Source organism: Trachemys scripta, chromosome 18, assembly GCF_013100865.1.
Source record: "Trachemys scripta elegans isolate TJP31775 chromosome 18, CAS_Tse_1.0, whole genome shotgun sequence".
NCBI classification, from domain to species: Eukaryota; Metazoa; Chordata; order Testudines; family Emydidae; genus Trachemys; species Trachemys scripta.
Genome location: NC_048315.1, coordinates 3,292,856 through 3,313,057, shown reverse-complemented (window position 1 = coordinate 3,313,057; position 20,202 = coordinate 3,292,856). Strand labels below are relative to the sequence as shown.

The 20,202-nt window shown below is 46.8% G+C and overlaps 1 protein-coding gene across 2 annotated transcripts in view; it reads right to left on the bottom strand.

The window, feature by feature from the left end:
• The window catches only part of PIGL (phosphatidylinositol glycan anchor biosynthesis class L), a 78,365-nt gene that overhangs the window by 7,390 nt on the left and 50,773 nt on the right, over window positions 1-20,202 (bottom strand). Inside the window, exons 3-6 of one of the 2 annotated variants that reach the window (XM_034752176.1) lie at window positions 19,150-19,240; window positions 8,889-8,956; window positions 4,894-4,985; window positions 698-729 (exon numbers count right to left, since the gene is read on the bottom strand). In XM_034752176.1, the coding sequence (XP_034608067.1) occupies window positions 698-729; window positions 4,894-4,985; window positions 8,889-8,956; window positions 19,150-19,240 (283 nt within the window). The remainder of the gene's footprint in view (window positions 1-697; window positions 730-4,893; window positions 4,986-8,888; window positions 8,957-19,149; window positions 19,241-20,202) is intronic. The other variant, XM_034752177.1, reaches the window with a different exon arrangement.

Here is a 20,202-nt window from a genome sequence, read left to right as displayed (position 1 = left end):
GCTCTTCCTCTCCTCTGCTTTGGCTACTGCTGTCCCACAGTGCGGACAGGGGCCTTTGCTGAGACCCCTGCTAGCCAAACAGTATTACGGACCATTCCTCCAGTTAGCATCCATAGCATCGTTTTAATATATGCTTCTCAGACTGCCCACGTTGGTGAGTGAACCTGACCTAGGATAATGTAGCTGGGACTGCGTTTAAACTTGGCTATAAAACCATTCTCAGCAACGATGTCACTGAGTTAGAGTTCTCCATCTGTTTGCATGGCTAAAGCCCTTTTCACCTTCATGTCTAGGCCCAATATTGTATCTAAAACCAGACAAATCAAAAGAACTGGAGAGTGAGGCAGGGGCCTGGAAACAGCAGCCATGTGCACACAGCAAGAGGCCAAGAAGCGGAGCTGGTGTCACACAATCCAGACAGGACAAACACACAGGGTGAGAAGAGGGTGCCTTTGAGCCTAACCCAACTCCCAGCCTGAGTCACACTAATGCCCAGGCCCAGAAGAAGGGACTGCACAGGAGCGTGAGCTCAGGAAAAAGCATGGAAGAGAAATCTGCAGCTGAACTCCCTGGTTGCATTTGCATTGCAAAGAAGAGGTGGATTATTCCAATGGGGACTTGGACAGAACATGCAAGTCAATAGACAGATCATGTCTGCAGTGTCACTGATGCTTTTGTTTAAACGTGTGTGACGTACCTTCAGGTAACTTCCCCTCTGACTGCAGGTACCTGTGAATTGAAACAGAAACCATGGTGAACATATAGTGAGGCCACTCGAAGCCTTCTTTAAATATGTATAAGCACTAAGGGCTAAATCACACACAGCTGAAAACTCACAATGGCAGCCCCTAAAATAAGCTTTCTGGAGCAGACACTGGATGTCCCAGCTCCCACTGACCCTGCAAGATAGCAGGTTTGGTTCCCCACAAATGATTTTGCTCCTAATCCATCACCACTTTCCTCGTCCTCACTGCTGGACGGCTGGTGGGGCAGGGCATAAGCACTCCCCACCTATAATATAGGAAACTGCAACAAACTCCCAAATACCACTTGTTCTTTAGGGTCCTGTCTCTAACGGCCTAGGACACTGCTCAGCAGTAGCACCCCTCTAGCACGCCGTGCTGTACAGAAGACTTGCTAGGGAAGTGCTAGCCAGGTTTCCCCAGCCCATGTCGACAGGACTCTGCATATTTAACCTAATGATGTCACTCTGTCCACAAGCGCAAGTGTTAGAACCCACTTCTGTTTCCATTGTTCGAAGCAGCTTGTGAATAGACACTGGTGCTGGCCTTGCCCAGAGTAGCTGCTCTCTTTTTCACTCAGTGACAGAGTCTGCGGGTTTAGTGACTTCGTTCTGGGGAGAGGTGCCCTATAGAGAGCCCTGCAGACAGTTATCCTCTAGTTATCCAAAGAGCAGAGACAGCATGGGCAACCGCAGGACAAGCTTCCCCCATGCTGTCCCCATAGTGGGCCTCAATCCCAACCCAGAAGGACTTCTCCAAAGAAAAAAAAGTCTTTAGAAAACAGAGCAGAGGGGGCCCAGTTCAGTGGAGATCTAAACAGTGGTGTTATTTACATCAATAAGTCCGAGTGGGTGTCACATGCTGAAGGAGTGGGAGGGTGGTTAGCCTCATTCCCCTTTAATGTTCCTGTTTTTCCTGCTACAACTCTGCCCTTCCCCCTCTGTGTGTAACTCACAACAGCTTACACTCATAACACCATTTACATCTCCACTGATTTTGGCCCAGCCTGCTGGTTGCTGGACCTGTAGATTTCCAGTAGATGGCAGCAGGAGTTACATAGCTAGGCTTGTTCTTGTTGAAGGAAAAACAAAATAGAAAATGGACCATTTGGGTGAAAAAAAGGTTATTTAACCCTGTGTAATATTTAAAGAGATTGTTATCGTCTCTTACTGGTGCATTTCATGTGTAAATCAACCTGGGCAAAACGTACATTGTATGTAAACTACATTGGGCCTCTAGTCATTTTCAAACTATGATTATCTCTAGTTACTGGTTAGTTTCGAGGAAAGGGATTAGCCATACAGGCACAGACAAAATAGGAAGCGCTGAGAGATGAATACACAAAGCAATTCAAAGCAAAAGTCAAGCCAGAAATGCAGGACATGGCAGTATTCAAAAGCAGTGATCAGGAGACCATTGCCCTAAACAGATTCTTCCACGAATGTTCTTTCCTTTTCCACAGCTAAGATCCATCGCACAACAGCCTTTGCTACTTCCAGTCTAGCAAACCCCCTCCTCTCCACCGTTAAAGTCCCACTATTCAGACTCTTCTCATGGACTTTCTGCTCTGCCACTGGGGTGACAGTCAGGATATTTACTGTCTGTAAATAAAAGGCATCAAAAGGGATGCTTAAGGTGACAAACAGAACAGCTGCCCCAGGAGTGGACTAGTAATAATCATCATCACTGGCCACAAACTATAGCAGCAAGGAGCCTGCCTGGAGAAGCCCCAGTTAAGAGCAGCAGGCACAATCATCAGGGAAGGAAGGTTCAAGACAGTAGCAGAATAGGGGATTTGTGCACACAACGGTTCAGGAGGAAAAAGCACCACTGGAAATTCAAGTTCTGTTTTGATTAGCATGGAAGGTCCTCAGTGCTGGTACTGCAACCCCTCTCTGCTCTCATCTGGAAGAGTTGCTCTACTGATGACCTCCATCCTGAGCCAACACTATAGCACTGGCTGGGCAAGGTACAGTGCAATGTTACTGTAAGGTACACATGGTTGTAATGCTGCAGAGAAATCAACAGGCTCATCCATTCATGCCTCTTAGGACTATAGATGGGAATGAACTGTGCTTGCAGAGAAAGCGAGAGAGAGAGTGAGGCAAAGCTCTATCTCCCACTCAAGCCCCTATATACTAACAAACATTCCTCCCGCAAATCAATCTTCTAGCTCCCTCCCACGCCCCTCCTGCAGCTCTCTCCAGGGAACACTTCCAAGTAGGGGAGAGGTTGCAGCTCTTCGCTGTTGCCACTTGGGGAATGTTGTTTTACAGACTGGACGTGCTGTGGTTTGGGTGAAATGTAAGAGTCTGGCATGAGGTCATGACAAGGAAAGATACAAATGGGCTCCTTCGGGAGCTTTTTCCATGGGTTGTTTCCTGAGAGACTTTTATTATTATTATTATTATTTGGAAGTGATGCTGCAGTGAAAGCAACCACAGACGGAAGCAGCTGAAACTCATCCACTGAACACCAAAACGCCCCAACCCGATTTATAGCCATTTACAAGCGACAGGGGGTCCCTGGCTGTGCTTCTTTGTTATGCTCCCGGCAAGTTCCAACACAGGCACCTTCCATAGCTCCTTCTGGGGGAGGGAGGAGGAAAAGCCGGATCCTTGCAGCAAAGGATTCAAAGTGTCTCTGAAGTCCTGCAGGGAACCCAAGAAATCTCTCTGCATTAAAAGATTCCTGCAGCCTCAGCTCCCCTTAAAGTCAATGGGAATTGAGGGCCCTTAGCACATCATAGGTGCTCAGCTTGCAAGATTAGGACCTCATTGTTTAAGCAAAGTTTCCATGGGGCCAAATCCTGAGGTCCTTATTTTTATTCCATCAATACTCCTGCCAGTGAAGTGTATGAGCCAGCTCCTGCGCAGCCCTGAGCACAAGCAACTTCCACTACAATCAACAAGGAGTGAGTAAAAAGCGAGTGAGGATCTCAGGGTTTGGCTCACAGGGAACTTGGAGAGCAGGAAACGCCACTGAAAGGGAAGCACAGTCAAAGTTCCAGTGGGTAGAATGCTGTGTTGGTGACACACTGCTCAGAGAGAAATTGTTCCATGAAATCCATGACTTCACTCTAAGAAGGTCCCACTGTGGGGAACATAAAACTCTACACTCTATTCACTGGGCTATCTGCTAAGGCCTACTGAGGTAATACAGCTTGCAGGAGCATAGCAGGGAATGCAAGGCACAGCTGGGGCTCCATTTAGGTTCCTGTCCCCTAATCTCCCAATTAATCTGATGAAATAGATGTGGAGCAGGAAGAGCAGCCAATCTCCTAGGAGTCCCAGCGATGTTACATACAGCGAGAGATTTGCCAGATGTTGAATGTTTACAATCTGAAATACCACCCCCACCCTAACTGGACTGGCCAGCTGCATTTCCCCTGCACCCTGAACCGCACTGTGTAGGCAAAACACAGTTTAAAGCATTCAGACAATCTACACTCATTCATATTTCAGCAACAAAGGACGGGGCCTCGCCAATTCAAAGTAATCTGGAGAAGGGGTGACCCAGGGATCTTCCAGTTCACAAATGACGGAGCTGCTTCATTGCTCACACTGCATTCGCCTCCGCACTGTGTGGGAGTGGAGTGTGGAAAGGTTACAGCTTCAATCAGCTACATGAACAAACTGCTAAAATCTTAATGATCTGGGGGAGGCCATTCCCAGCGGGATCTATTATTTTTGTTTAAGCATGGTCACTGTTACCAAGGAAACAGCTTTGCTGAGTACTAACAAATTTGGTGGCTTCTGCCCAGTTTATTTTTGTGGCTCTCAGCTCATGGGGGAGGCATCAGAACAACCTCGGCACAATAAAGAATGAGGAAGGGGCTGGAAGCAGAAGGAAAGAGGCGGGATTCAGAAAGGGAATTTATAAGCTGGCAATCAGGATGATGTATTATAGCTGTGGGCTGACTCTCCAAGGAAAGTGGTGGAAGCCCAATCATTTGAGACCCCAAACACCAGGCTGGACAGAGCACTAGAAAAACATATAGTGGGAGACCATTTTACCCGGGCTCCATGGAGATGGGCTGCATGGACCTTAGATGGCACTTCTGTCTCTAACCTCCTTGATTCTCCCCATCCTTTGGAATTAGTAAAGTTAGGCTAGAAAAAACACTGGAACATATACAATACAGAACAACCTTGACTCTGCAAGGAGGGACTGCAACATGAGGTCCCGGCACCAGAAGGAAAACATTCAGGCCTCAGCCATTCCTCCTTCAGACTCTCGAAGCTAGAACACAGACAGATACTAAATCACTCAAAATGAATCATCTCAGGAAATCCTTCTCCAGGATGGAGTGAAGAGGCGTCCAGGAAAGGGGAGGAGGGTGACATGGGAAAACACAGGGCTACATTATGTTTTCACTTACATGGGGTAAATCAGGAGTAATGCCATTGAAATTAATGGGGCACAGTTGTGTAAAACTGGTGTAAGATCAGAATCAGGCCCAAGCTCTCCATCAGTGTGGGAAGATGTCCAAGACAAAGGGAGCAGTGGGTGCCACATACCATCATCCACCTAATCATCTGAAGAGGAACCTGCTATTTGCACATTGTGTCTCTAAGCATGAGCTGGAATTCCTATGTCATAAGGAAATTCTGCAGTCTTCAGCCTCAAAGGGAGTTTTGTCAGAGTGAAGTCTGCAGGATTTGGCTGGATACTGGCCATTTTCTTTACCTATTTGCAATTGGCATTTAATTAAACCCCATACCTGAATATGTCCCAGTACAATGTTCATGGGACAGAAATGTCCTTTTCTTTTGTACATGTCCCAAATACAAATCAACTCTCTGATGGCAGCCATACACAGCACATGAAAGATCCACACCAGGGCACTTAACCACAACAAAGCATCAATGACACTCAAACAGCATCATTATCAGCTCATAAATGATAAAACACTAAGCTCCCAAATACCATCTCCACATGGCTTCATTTAGAACCCACGGCTGAGTTTACAGCCATTTGGATGCAAACTGGAGGATCAGATCGTTTTTCCAAATGGAATTGATAAGAATTGCTCAACTAATGATACCTTGATGTAGCTTTCTAGGTGGCATCATTGATATAAGTTTTATGGATGCAGTTGCTATAACAACATAATGCACAGTGGTTAAATATAGCAGCTCCTATTTTCCACTCAGTTTGCTCTGGCCTAAGCAGCGAAGGGATTGTTCTTTCATATTCTAAATGGGAAGAGATGGATTTCACTGGAGGAAGTGGGTGTGCAAACCCCAGTACAGAATGTTCCATTTTATCTTAAGCCAACAAAACACACATTCGCTAGGCAGAAGGGTCTGTTTAAAATGGAAATGCCCTGTGACTCATGCAAACCAAAATCACCTCGATGCCATCCACGACATCAGTGTAAAACCCCATCTTTATAAAACAGAAGTGCTTCTAATCATCGACTTCTAAAACACAGGTTCTCAAACTTGTCCATCACATGCATCGCATCAGTAATCATGTTTATCCTCGTAGTGCGTAGGGACCAACCGAGAACCCATTGTGCTAGGCACCGTACAACAGAGTAGTAGACAGTCCATGCCATGAACTGCTTACAAGCTAAATAACTTCATGTTAAAAGAGGCTTGTCTGTAGGGTGACCAGACAGCAAGTGTGAAAAATCGGGACGGGGGTGGGGGGTATAGAAGTCTATGTAAGAAAAAGCCCCAAATATCGGGACTGTCCCTATAAAATCGGGACATCTGGTCACCCTACTTGTCTCATGGTCACCTCCCCTCTTGTTCATGATGGGTTAGAGCCACCTCCCATTTCCGATCCCAAAGCATCCTTGTGACGACTGCAGCAGTAGCTTATGAGGAGGAGGTGGTGTATGAGGACAGCATAGATGTATTGTTAGCTGGCTTCAGTGTAATAAAATAGTCACATTATCTCCTTTTGTTCATTTTGTGTCTCCTTTCCACTGCTCCATCTCTCTCAGGAGTAACCATTGTTACGTGACTAGCCAGCTCTTCATGGACCACCAGCAAGTGCTCTGTGGCCACCAGTTAGCCACAGAATACAGTCTGAGAAATCGTGCTATAAAACAAAGCCAATCAGTGCCATTTGATGGGTGTAAAATGAGTTTGGTGAGTCTCAGTTCAGCCACAGATGTCACCCCTGCCCCTACAACAGGCTGTGTTCTTGGCAGTCTCCCCAGACTGAATGAAGCTTCAACCTCACATCCTTTAGAGGCTGGGGCAGGGGGGAGGATGGGATAACTTGCACTGCTGCTGTCCATACCGTGCCTGTTCTGTGGAAGGATTTCAGCCTCCAGCACTGTCAAACTAACACTTTTCAGTAGCAGACTCTTGCATACTTACATATTTAAAAGGTAAAAACTGGGATAAGGCAGGTGGCTTAATTACTGGGCCATTAGGGCATGTAGCTTTGCAAACAACGGAGGAACCATGGTATGTTTCTGGAGCCACCTCTTCTGACAGAGACTTGGTGAAACATCCAGCCCTTCTTGGCCAGAGAGCGGGTTCCTGGGACATGGGAGCTTTGAGCATGCTGGGGAGAAGAGAGGACTCTCCCAGGATTTCCTTCCAAAGAATCCCAAAGCACTGGCACTGGAAGATGATGGGGTGGGGCCCATTACAGGGACTGTGTCCATCACTTCATTCTTATGTGAAAAGAATTTTGTAAAAAAAAGTTTCTTTTCTGTTGGTTTGGGGCTGCATTCAAAATCCCCACAAGAAGATTTCAAGCAAAATGCTAATGTATGCTTTTTATTTCCTGCAGAAAAACAAACCCTCCCCACAAGCCCTGAAATTGTATAGCTATCCACAAATCTGGGGCTTGGACACATATGAAATAGCAGCAACTGGACCAGCCACAAAAGCAGTATGTTGGGAGACTGGTATATGAGAGAATCCTGGGGTTGGTCATGCAGCCCACTCCACCCCTGCCTTTGGAGGGCATGAGGCAGAAGTGACAGGGTCAAACGGGGTGCAAAATCATTTAATTAATTGGAATAGCACCCCAATTTACCTTTTCCATCTACAAGAGTGTCGGGGGGACCCTGCAAGACACAGTTTGAAAGACTAACTGTGTTAGTCCAATGAAAGTACCATACCTGGTACTAGCTGACATGGAGACAGGGAGGGAAGAGGGTTAATTTGATCTCTTTGCTGCTTTTTTTCCCATACAATTATATGGAATGGGGGGCAGCGGCAGGCAGGAACATCAGTGCGTGTGAAAGGTCACCGCACATGCTCTGCAGCTCTGTCTGAAAGCGGTATGTGTGAGAACTCATCAGGGCACAGAAACCATGAGTGATGTGGTCATGCTCTAGTTCCTCCGTGAGACAGGCTGCCCCCCCCACAAAAATTAAAGAAGCAGCAGCCACTAAAAATAAAACTTAACCCCTCAGTAGCTGTGGAGCTGCCGGATTAAATGAATGAGAGCAGAGAGTGACTCTGTCTTTGGGGAGAAGACACATATTAAAGAGAACAAAAACATTGAGGACTCCGGTGGCACCTTAAAGACTAACAGATTTATTTGGGCATAAGCTTTCAAGGGTAAAAAAACCTCTTCTTTTTACCCACGAAAGCTTATGCCCAAATAAATCTGTCAGTCTTTAAGGTGCCACCGGACTCCTCAATGTTTTTGTGGATACAGACTAACATGGCTACCCCTCTGATGTTAAAGAGATGCAGGCCTGCTAGACGGCAGGGGATGGAGTTCAGGGGCCACAGTCTCTTCCATTCAAACGTTTTTCTAAATCCATCAGTGCACAAGGGACGTGAGTTGTGCATCACATTTTGGTGAAAGTACATTCGTAACACAAAGCTAGGAGTCAGAAAGTGTAGATACAAAGGGGCCCAGAAAGGATCAGCAGAGTGGGGACTTGCAAGCCCACAATGAGGGGCATGAGTGGAGAAACACAGGGCGAGCACAGGAGTAGAACAGATGGGGTGCACAGGTCACAAGTGCATTGGCAGAGTTTTGGGCAGTTCCCACGACTGGAATAGCAGAGGGTGCTGCAGGTCGGGACTGAAGTGAATCGGTGGAGTCCATGCAGTCGTTGGCTCTAGTATGAATCTTTTACTTGCACAGGCATCACATGCACTCGGTTTCAAATAGCATTTTGGCAAGGCACGCAATGGACTGTACGGGACATCGTACCTTAGAGCAGTGTAAAGGGCGATGTGGTTAGCGTGGCCACTCACTCCTCCCACATCAAAGGTTATCACCTGCAAAAAAACCCACAGAACACAGTTATTTAGCAGAGGAGCAAAGCGTGCAGTAAAAGGTTGCAACTAAATTCTAGGGGGTTGGGCATTTGTGTAACTCAGCATTGTCCTGGCCAGAAGTCTTCAGTGAGTCCTGGGTTTGTAAAGCAACGAGCACAATGGAATCCTGGTCCATGACTAGGGCTCTGAGGTGCTACAGTAATACAAATAATACATACAATAAAATCATCATAATAATTCAGACACCCTGGTGCTGAGAGAAGGAGAAAAGCCTAGACAGAAAGATGAGAAGTGTCACTTCCTGAGTATCAAGATACACATGTTACTAATAATAATCAGATCTCACAGTTACTCTGAAGAAGTTCTCTCTTATAAACTCCTGGTTACTGGATCCAGGAGAATCTACTATACAAGCCACTTTCTCCTGGAATTGACAGATTACTGGGGTGCATGTGAACTACAGGGCAAGACTGTGCTTTGCTAGGCCCTAGATCATGACACTACCACGCAGGCAGGAACAGCAGGCTCCATAAATCACTTTTTTGCCTGTAATGGGAATGCACTTCAGGATCACACTGTGAAAAAACAGCCTGTTACTGGACTACATTATTTTAACCAACCAGCAAACAGTGTCCTGGGTTTGGCTAAGGCCTTGGCTACACTTGGGAATTCACAGCGCTGCGAAGCGCGAGTGTAGTCGCGCTGCCAGCGCTGCGAGAGAGCTCTCACAGGGCTGCATGTACTCCACCTCTCCGAGGGGAGTAGCTTGCAGCGCTGCAGGCGCTGATTACACTGGCGCTTTACAGCGCTGCACTCGCTGCGCGGGGGGGGGGGGGGGGGGCGTTTTCACACCCCTGAGCGCAGCAAGTTGCAGTGCTGTACAGTGCCAGTGTAGCCAAGGCCTAAGGCAGGCTCTTGGTCAGTCTGGAACAATAGATTATTATTTGTCTGGACCGGGAAAGGTTTTATTTCATTAATCAAAGGTAGTGTGGGCTGTGGGCTGCGAAGAAATCAACACCTCCCCAGTGTCTCCTTTCTTGCCCAGCCTGTTCTGTCCCTTCAGTCCTGGGAGGAAATGCCACTGCCTTGCTTACTCACAACTGTTCCTTTCTCCGAAGCAGTTTCACAGGCAACGCCCAAAGCACTGGGTAAAAGGTTGAGGGAAGATCAAACAGTCTCCCCACCTGCTTTGCAACCCGCTCCACCCACCCAACAGGAAGAGCAGCCAAGGCATCCCTTTCAAACACAGAAGGTGCTTTGTGAACAACAGTCTAAGACAGACTACACTTTCTCACTCAGAGATGTGAAAAAACACCCCCCTGAGCAGTGCAAGTTTCAGCACTGTAAAGTGGCGGTATAGACAGTGCACCAGCGCTGGTAGCTACTCCCCTCGTGAGCTACTCTCCCAGCGCTGGTGCCGCAGCTACACAGCCACATTAAAGCTTTGCCGCGGCAGCATTTTAATGTTGGTAGTGAAGACGTACCCTAAGAAAGATCCAGAAAACACAGGCACTGGACAAGCCTTTTGTAAATGCTCTCCACCCTAGGAGAGGCCCCAGTTACACTTTTCATTTTGCTCAGCAGCTGTAATTTGGTGCAATGAGTTTGGCTACCCAGCAGAAGAATTAACTGGATCATTATTGGACTCTTAAAAATATGTTTGGTGGGAGCCCCACTGGTTTTTGCCAGACATTAAGAGTTGTTTCCTTGATATCTCTTTCACACCGAGTAAATTTGCATAACGCAGTGCTGCCCCTTTTTCTGTACTTTGGCATCTTTTTGAGAGGTTATTCCCACTAAAGGCATGGTTCTGTGAGGTACTGAGCTTGTCTGATCCTCACAGATTTCAGATCCTACAGTATGTCACATGATCAGGCCCTAAGGCAGGGAGTTGGTAGAGTTACTATAAAACATCAGACAGTGCAATGAATTCACATGAGCTCTATACACCAGAGATAAGACACTGTCCTTGCCCCAAAGAACTAACAGGCTCAATTCACCTTTACACTGAGTCGTACATTTCTTATGTCACAATTAGTCCCAATGATTTTAATAGGAGTAGCAAGGTGCTACTCCACATAAGTAAAAGTGGGAGAATCTGGCCCTAAGACAGGACATATTTACAGACACAGAGCAGCTTGTACTTTAAAAAATCCTACCAAAACAAAACATACTTCACTGCATGCACACATCGTCCTCTGTGGAGAGGATGAGTGAATAAGCCACCCATGACAACCGTTAGTCACCTCACTTAGGCTATTGAATGACAAAACTTAGGCTACTGAATGGCAATTGAATGACAAAACTTTTGTCTTTCAGAAGTGTTAATCCCCTCCCCTGAAAGACAAAAGTTTTGCCGTGACAAGTGCTGGCGTGAACAGTGCGTTGTCGGTCTTCTGGCGACAACATGAACGCCGTTCGTTGGGGGTAGAAGTTTTTTGTGGCAGGAGAGCCGGCAAACAGCGGCAACACTGCACGACTTTTGGCGGCACGGCTGTGGTAACACAGCCAGGTCGTTAAAAGCTGTGCAGTGTAGACATAGCCAAAATGTGCTACTGGAAGGTGCTCAGATACTGGGGGGATGGGGGCGAGATAAGAATCTCTATCATACATAATTAAAATAACAAATAGCTTAAATTGGGATAGTATCTGAATGGGCTAGACAGACTGTACTGGATTGATTTTCAAATGATGTTGCTTAACTCATGCCCAAGATATTTGCATGTGAATCTACTGTGCCTACAAGCATGCAGACGTGTGTGCAATTATCTATTGTACTCATCCAGTGATTTGTCTTGTAGGAGAAACACATATGGGTGTACATTTTACCTGCATAATTTAGGTGATTACCTTTGAAATGTTGGCCCTGTATTCACAGGTATCACTTCATTCACTGCTGACACGTAGCTTATGATGGGCAGTGACATCTCATCTGTCCAGTATGTAGTGTTTTGGGTCTATCACACAGGCCACTGATTTCATATAGCCTGGTTGCTGTATTCATTACTGCTAGTATTCTGAAAACATGCAGCAATCATATTTAAATACATTCTCCTGGCCCCTGGGAATTTATTTTATAATCTGACTTTCCAGTTTGTCTCTCACATGCTGAAGATAACTTTCACGGAGGAACTTTTGCTCCTTCCACACAGTGCACCAGTTACGTGTTTGGTTTAAAAACATAACCCAAACCTGCTGATGATAAAGCAAGAAGCAATCAGGATAGGATAGGACAACCTGCACATCTTGATTCTGCCTGGGCTGGAACACAGGCTTGACTATTTCTGTGATCAAGAGGCTGGGATAGGAAATATTCTTGACATGGAAGTAATTTGTTCGGTGGAATCTTTGGGGGTTTCCTTCTCCACATCTGCTCTGAAAAGGGAGTCGTTGCTGTTGGTGCTGATGTGTTTTCTTTTTCTGGATGACCTTGGTATCTAGGAGATGGAACTTTCACTGGTGGAAGCCAGCAATGCAGCCAACATAAACAAGGAACCAGAAATCCCTTCCGGAGGGGGCGGGGAGCACAGAGGAAATCTGTTCATTTACCAGCAGAAGAGCTAAGAGCTCTAGAGTCTGAGCTTCCTCTGCAGAAGAAAAACATTAAAAGTTGTGGGTCTCCTGACTCTTGCTGGCACTGTCTAATATTTTAAAATGCAGCTCACCTCTGCTCAAGGAGACCGACGGGATAGATATTTTCCTTTCTGTGGAGCAGATTCTCTGTTCTTTCCTAGGAAGTGGGCCATCCAAGAAAACACTGTAGAAGCAACCTGCTTTTATAGCCCCATTTCCTCCACATATAATTTTTACAGGCCTGGAAAGGTCATTAGAAATTACACCCTATGCTGTCATCTCTTTGGCCCTTTGTGGGGCAGGTTTTTGGAAGACATCCAGCTGGATTTGGAGAGCACTTTGGTCCCCTCCCACATCCTGTTAAACAAGAGAAGCTATAATTTAATATAATGGGCTATTGGGCAAAAATCAAACCGCAGTCTGCATCGCAGTGCTGGCTGGACTGGAGCTGCAGATGTCTGAGTGAGTGCCAGCTTTTTAGGAAAGCCCACAGGACCTTTCATTCTCTCGCCTGCCTCAAACACACCTGATAAAACTACAGCACAAAGAAAGGTGAGAGAAAGCAGGGATGGCAGAGATTCTTGCAAGAGGTGCATTCTTGTACAACAAACTGTGCATGCTGCATTATGTTCTCAGTGTCCTGCAAAGCCATATAAAGTCCTTTCTACACTAGAATATCAAATTTGAGTCTCTTGAATTTCAGGAGCTGGGGGATTCTGATTCAAAACCCTAGATCTGAACCCAACGTCCAGAGTTTGTATTCCAGGTTAAATTCCAAAACTAGAAGGGGCCTGGCTGGTTTGGATGTGGACTGAGATGATGGGAATCTTTCTAGAGCAGTTGAAGTTGAGAGATTTCCACCAGTCCCAAGTGGAGAGCAACTCATAAGATTCTAGTACCTTTGAACCCCAGCTCTAGCTCTGCCCCAACACAATCTGAATGCTAGCTCCTCGTCCCATTTCTGCTTTCACCAAGCCTCCGATAACATTATTCCCTGAGATCCTGACTAGCAGGCATTGCATCATCTAGAGGTTGTCTGAGGCCCAAGCAATACCATGTAACATGCGGTACATTCACTAGGTACTTTCTAATCCAGATCGAGACAGACTGGCTTTGGCTGATTCTCCTGCAGTACTGGCTTTTGCTTAGAAATCCAGCAGGCAGGAAATCATTTCCAAAGTTTATAAATTAGTTTTGGCTTTGAGTTCACCAACCTTTAATTTCTGTGTCTCCACTATTTAACGTTGAGCTAGGATGACACATGTCCCTGCAGCTCTCAAAGAGATTGAGTTACTCACTGACTTCCAGGGCAATTGGGGAAATGAGTAACTATGTAATAGCACAGAAATACACAGAACATGGTGTGACTCCCTCCTTTCAGACATGCTGGAACTCTAGCATGTCTCCCCATGGCCAAATGACACAGGAATTCTGTAAATACGAGATATTGTTCTCTATGCAATGATTATGGAGAAGAGCTGGGGTAAGGTCTTATGCCTGTTTTAATGGGCAAAAAGTGTGTGTGTTTTTTAGTCACGTTAAGTCAACTGAGTTAGCTTAACATTGTGAAGCTATGTTAGCCTGTAACTCAACCAGGCTTTTCAGTCATGCTAAGGTAAGTCAGCCAAGACAATGTGACTGAAACACCCAACGCTTTTTGCCCATCAAGGCCAGGACCCTAGTCTCTGGACAGCAAGGCCCCCCCAAAGTGTGGACAAGAACTACCTGTAGCCCACACCATGGAGTTTTACAAAGTAGAAGACACCCAAGTTGTAGGTGCTCAACTAAACGAATCAACTGCTCATTTTCATTGTTGGCAAACTCTACTCCTACTCCTGATTTAGGGAAGTTACAAGAACCAGTGACTATCTGGGCCATGGGCATTTATTCTGGAGGCTTAAAATTATGTAAATCTATATGCAAATCTGATGCCACTGGCTCCTGGCGAGTTTCCAAGGTGGCCCTCTGTGGCAGTGACAAAGATTCATTTGTCTGGGAAACACATCTCCATTTACACAGACCAAGCTCAGAGCAGTTCAGTGAACTGTTTGAACATCTCCAGATAGAGGGATGCAGTGGGTCCCAAAAGCCATGGATCTAGACAGTCAGGGTCCATTGCTCTCATCATTAATAAGGCTACATGCCATGCTAGCAGCACAGCATGAAGGGCACTTGTGATGTTCATGTTTCATGCTTTGAAAACAATGCACGTGATTTTTCAACTCATGCTATATAATTGCAAGGCTTAAGCCTCCTATGCCCTCTGCACCACACAAAGCTTGCGTTTAATTTCCTCTGAGACAGAGCTCCAACCCTTCCTCGTTATTCAGGAGAAGTTTTAGTGGATTCAGGATTTCTACTGGGACTTCAAAGGGTTTGCCCTGCTGCCCAAGAGAGTCAAGAACATGCAATGCAAGTCCTCTTGTGTTAAGAACTTTCAGATCATATTAAAACTCCTGACTATTCACAGAGCCGAAATACACTGAATGACTATAGGAAAGCTGCACCTGACTTCCCTGTGCACACCAATGAATTTCATGGATAATTAGCCTCAGAATCAATACAGAATTGGAAGCATGAGCTGTCTCTTGTTAAAGAGCTTTCAGTTCCTGTGTTACAAGACTCAGAGTGACTCTGATTCACAGTCTCTGCTTTCCTTTGTTGTCTTGCGAATTGCTGTGGGATTTGTTTTTAATATTTTGTGAGTTTGGTGCTAAAGAAACATGAGAGACTGTAACAGTGCCGACCCACTGCCGCGGCGCTTCTTGCTGGTCGTGCTGGGAATTAGCTCTCTCGGACCATCAGGGTGCCTTTTACTAGCGGTGTCTTACTCGCGGTTGCTTCTACTTCCTCCACCGTCTCCACCATCTGGACTCATGTTGCTCCCGGACCGCTGTGTCCTCTTTGGGACCTGGCCTTCCGGCTGTGCCCCAGCCTGCTGTCTCCCCCCTTTCAGGGGACAGGTGGTCCTCAGCTTCTTCCACTTCCCTCAGCAGCCAACTGGGCTGCACTAGCAAGCCTTCTCCTTCTCTCCTCTCTCAATAAACCCTTTCCTGATTGGCTGGATGCTGCACAGCCTCTCCAAGGCTACCTTAACCCTGCTCCTGCCTGTGTGGGGCAGCCCCCCACCACAGGGACTATCATGCCAGACTACAGCCAGGCTTAGTAGAGAGGGGTTTTGTGCATGTTTCCTCACTACATAGTGCTTTAATCCTGTTCCGTAGAAACCCTACTGTTTCAGTCCTGGATTCCCACACAGACCATCCAATGCACTTGAGTCCTGACCAGCAATCCCCCTGGGATTCCAGTCCTGGGTCCCAACACACATAACTCTGCCAACATATCTCAAACCCTGACCCTCAGACAATCCTGGGTTTTTCATAGATGAAGACTACCAGCTGTGACAAACTGTGGTTTTAAGATGTAAACAAACATCCACTAGTGACTAGGGCAGAGGTGGACAAACTACAGCCCGCGGGCCAGACCGTCCTGCCCAGCCTTTGAGCTCCTGGATGGGGAGTCTAGTCCCCGGCTCCTCCTCTGCTGTCGCCCCTACCCCGGGGCCACGCCGCTGCGCAGGCAGTGCTCTGGGCGGCAGCATTGCGCACTCCAGCCGGGCAGTGCGGCAGCATGTCTGGCTCTGGCCGGGTGGCGCGGCTAACAGACATGCTGCTCTGAGCGGCATGGTAAGGGGGCCAGAATCCCGGGGGCAGTCAGGGGACAGGGAGCAGGGGGCGATTGGATGGGGCAGAGGTTCTGGAGGGCAGTCAGGAGATGGAAGGGTTGGATAAGCGTGGTTGGGGTGTGGATAGGGGTCAGGGGATGGGGAACAGGGGGGATCGGATAGGCGTGGGGTTCCAGGAGGCCTGTCAAGGGGCGGGGGTGTGGATAGAAGTCGGAGCAGTCAGGGGACTGGGAGCAGGGGGGATTGGATAGGGAGTGGGGTCCTGGGAGGGGGCGGTTAGGGGACAAGGAGCAAGGGGGTTTGGATGGGTCAGGGGCTCTGAGGGGGACAGTCAGGGGGCAGGAAGTGGAAGGGGGCGGATATGGGGCAGGGGCCAGGCTGTTTAGGGAGGCACAGCCTTCCCTACCCGGCCCTCCATACCATTTTGAAACCCCAATGTGGCCCTCAGCCCAAAAAGTTTGCCCACCCCTGGACTAGGGTAAGACCTCTCCATGCTCATTTCACTTGTGTAACAGTCAGGAACTGACCCCAGGTCTCCGGAGGTGAAAGATCCATCCGTTAATCTACAGTGTCATCCTTTCCCATTTTATTTAATAAGGCTGTTTTATTTTTTTTTTGCGACCAGGGGCTGCTAACAGGGAGTTTCGCAAGGGAGATCTCCAGGTGAAGGAGGAGCAATACAGCACCCTTTTGGGGTAAGTGACTGTCTGTAGTGTGTGTTTGTTTGTGTTTGAGGGTTACTTGCTGTGAGCTGAGCTTGTGTTTGTCAGTCTGTTTGTTTGTTTTGGTTGTTTGAAGGACCGTGTGCTGTGGCTGGCAGTTGGAAGGTTTGAAAGCTAGAAGTCTCTGGTAAGTGGCTGAGCCTTTATCAGTGGGCGGGGCATTCATACAGGCCAGGGCTTTATAAAGCAGCGCACAAGCGACCAGGGAGCTTTGCGACCAGGCGCTGCTAACAGGGAGTTTCGCAAGGGAGTTTGGAAGGGGAGCAGGAAGGGGGCGAGGGTCCCTTGCCGGTTCCATCTGTTTTCTCTTGATTCCCCTTAATACCTATAAAGCAACTACATTCATAACTTTTCGCTTAAACAACCCTTTCAGCTGACAGGGGGCTGCAGACGGGAGTTTGACAGAGGGAGGCTTACGATGGTTAGGAAGACCCGCAACACCTGTGCCAGCACTGCTACTGTCTCCTCCACCTGTGCCTGTAGCCAGACAGAGTGCCTAAGCATGGATGCCTCTACCCAGATCCTGGTGTGGTTTTGCAGAGACTGTAACTTGCAATTTCCACTTACTGATATCCAGGCTGGGGGGACCATCCAATGTGAGAGGTGCCTGCTGGTGGAATCTCTCAGGCAGCAGGTGGGAGAGCTACAGGAGGAGGTGGCTAGGTTGAGGAGCATCCGTATCCATGAGCAATTCCTCGACAGTGTCCATGTGGAGACAGCTGAGGTAGCTGTCCCAGTACACAGGACTGCTGATACACCACTGGTGGAGGAGGAGATGGCTCAGGGTGGACACTGGCAGCTGGTTACTTCTGGCAGCAGGCAGTGCTCCACCCTTGCTCCGAACCCTCCTGCCGTGGTTATAGGTAACCGTTATGCTCTTCTTGACACAGGAAAGAAGGAATCACTCCCTACAGTAAAGGAGGAGAAGCCTCGTACCCCTAAGGCTGGAAAGTCTGCTGCCACCACTGCAAATAGGAAACGTAGGGTAGTGGTGGTTGGAGACTCTCTGCTGAGGGGGACGGAGGCGCCCATCTGTCGCCCTGACATCTCATCTCCAACTGCCAGGTGTGTTGTGAGCAAGACACGAGAAGTCATTCTTCCGCTCTACTCTGCTCTGGTTAGGCCTCAGCTGGAGTATTGTGTCCAGTTCTGCGCGCCGCATTTTAAAAAAGATGTCGAGAAATTGGAAAGGGTCCAAAGAAGAGCAACAAGAATGATTAAAGGTCTTGAGAACATGACCTATGAAGGAAGGCTGAAAGAACTGGGTTTGTTTAGTTTGGAAAAGAGAAGACTGAGAGGGGACATGATAGCAGTTTTCAGGTATCTAAAAGGGTGTCATAAGGAGGAGGGAGAGAACTTGTTCACCTTAGCCTCTAAGGATAGAACCAGAAACAATGGGTTTAAACTGCAGCAAGGGAGGTCTAGGTTGGACATTAGGAAAAAGTTCCTAACTGTCAGGGTGGTTAAACACTGGAATAAATTGCCTAGGGAGGTTGTGGAATCTCCATCTCTGGAGATATTTAAGAGTAGGTTAGATAAATGTCTATCAGGGATGGTCTAGACAGTATTTGGTCCTGCCATGCGGGCAGGGGACTGGACTCGATGACCTCTCGAGGTCCCTTCCAGTCCTATAATCTATGAATGTATGAATTTGTTCTGCTCTTTTTGTAGGTGTTAAAGTATTTGGAAGAGGGTTAGTCTGATTTTGTTTTACCTATAAAAGAGTCTCGGGAGAGTTTCTGGAATCTGCAGAGGAGTAGACACAAAAGCTGAGCAAATGCTCACACATAAACTTGAAATCACAAGAAGCAAACCTAATTTTGGGCTGCATTGCAGGCTCCCTACAATTAATGAACTTGGTGCTCATTTATGGTGAAACTTACCAGTTTCAGAGGAGCTTTGCCCTGAGTTTTTGAGTTTGTTTGACAATGAATTTCAGTGAAGGCTGGTGACATCTTAGAGAAAATTAGTAAAATTACCACATAAAGGTGCCTTGTAGGGCTGAATTACAACAATGGGTAAAGATCGTAATGTACCTGATTCAAAACAGGGTAGACACCATCTTCCTCCCCCACCCCACCTGCCCAAGGAGCCTCCAATAGTAAAATTCTAGCCAAAAATAAACCTTTTAAAAAGGGAGCAAAGAATCTGGACTAGTGATAGCATAGAATGTTTTGGGCAAAATCTCTTTGCTGTAGAAAGTTGCACATTACCAGGTTGATATGGTTGGTTTCTATGTGCTTTAGCACAAAGGTAGAGAGGAGATGTGTGTCCCATTCAACAGCTGGATCGTCTGGAAGGTCCCTGGAAATGAAAAACACAATCAGTCACTTCACGGCTCCCCACTGTATCCATAATATGCTGAAGGACAGATCTCATCATCTCTGAGATTGGAAGCAAGATAATTTTATCAACCACAGAAAACCATCCAAACTAAGCACTGCAAGTTCTCCAAGGTCTAACAAGTAACATGTATATTGGTAGGGCTGGAAGGGAAGCACAGCAGTTCAGTCAATGTTTTCCCCACTTTGTTAAGATTTTAACTTGTTATTGTTTTTAAATTAGATTTCCCACCACCACCACCTATTTTCTTTGATCAACATCTATTTGTTTAATGATTCCTGCTTTCTGCTCCATTCCATCAGAGTTCCTACCCTCTGCACAGAAAGGAAACATCCATCCTCTTTATTCAAATACTTCCTTAAAACACAATTTACCCAGAAAGCCTTTCCAATAAAATCTACTGATGAATTACATATTAAAAATAATGGATCAAATTCTGCTCTGACCCCATTATCTTAGTGTTCTTTGCATCTGCACTGTGTCTAACTATTCCATCTGTGTATTTTAGGTTGTGAGCAACTTGGGGCAGAGATCATGGGCCAAACACTGGTCTCAATAACACTGCAGTAAATCCAGAAGTCACTCCACTAAAGTCAACAGAATTATTCCATATTTACAGTGATGTAACTGAGCAGAATATGATCCCCAGTCATTATGCACTGCCAGGTGTCAAGCACACTGTTGGTGTTCACTACTTTAATAATACATATAATAATTTATCCTTAGCAATAATATACCCTAAGGCTGCTGAAGACCCACGAGAAACCGTTAAACCCTTCTTTTGCTCTTCCTGTCCGGTAATAGTTTGATTATTGCCTTGAGGCAGCTTAGCAGCCAAGTGAATGCATAACCTTTTCACACTGACACAATGGTTTGGATTCAGAATGGTCCCAGCTGTTTGCTGCTGAGCGTAGAAGTCCCAT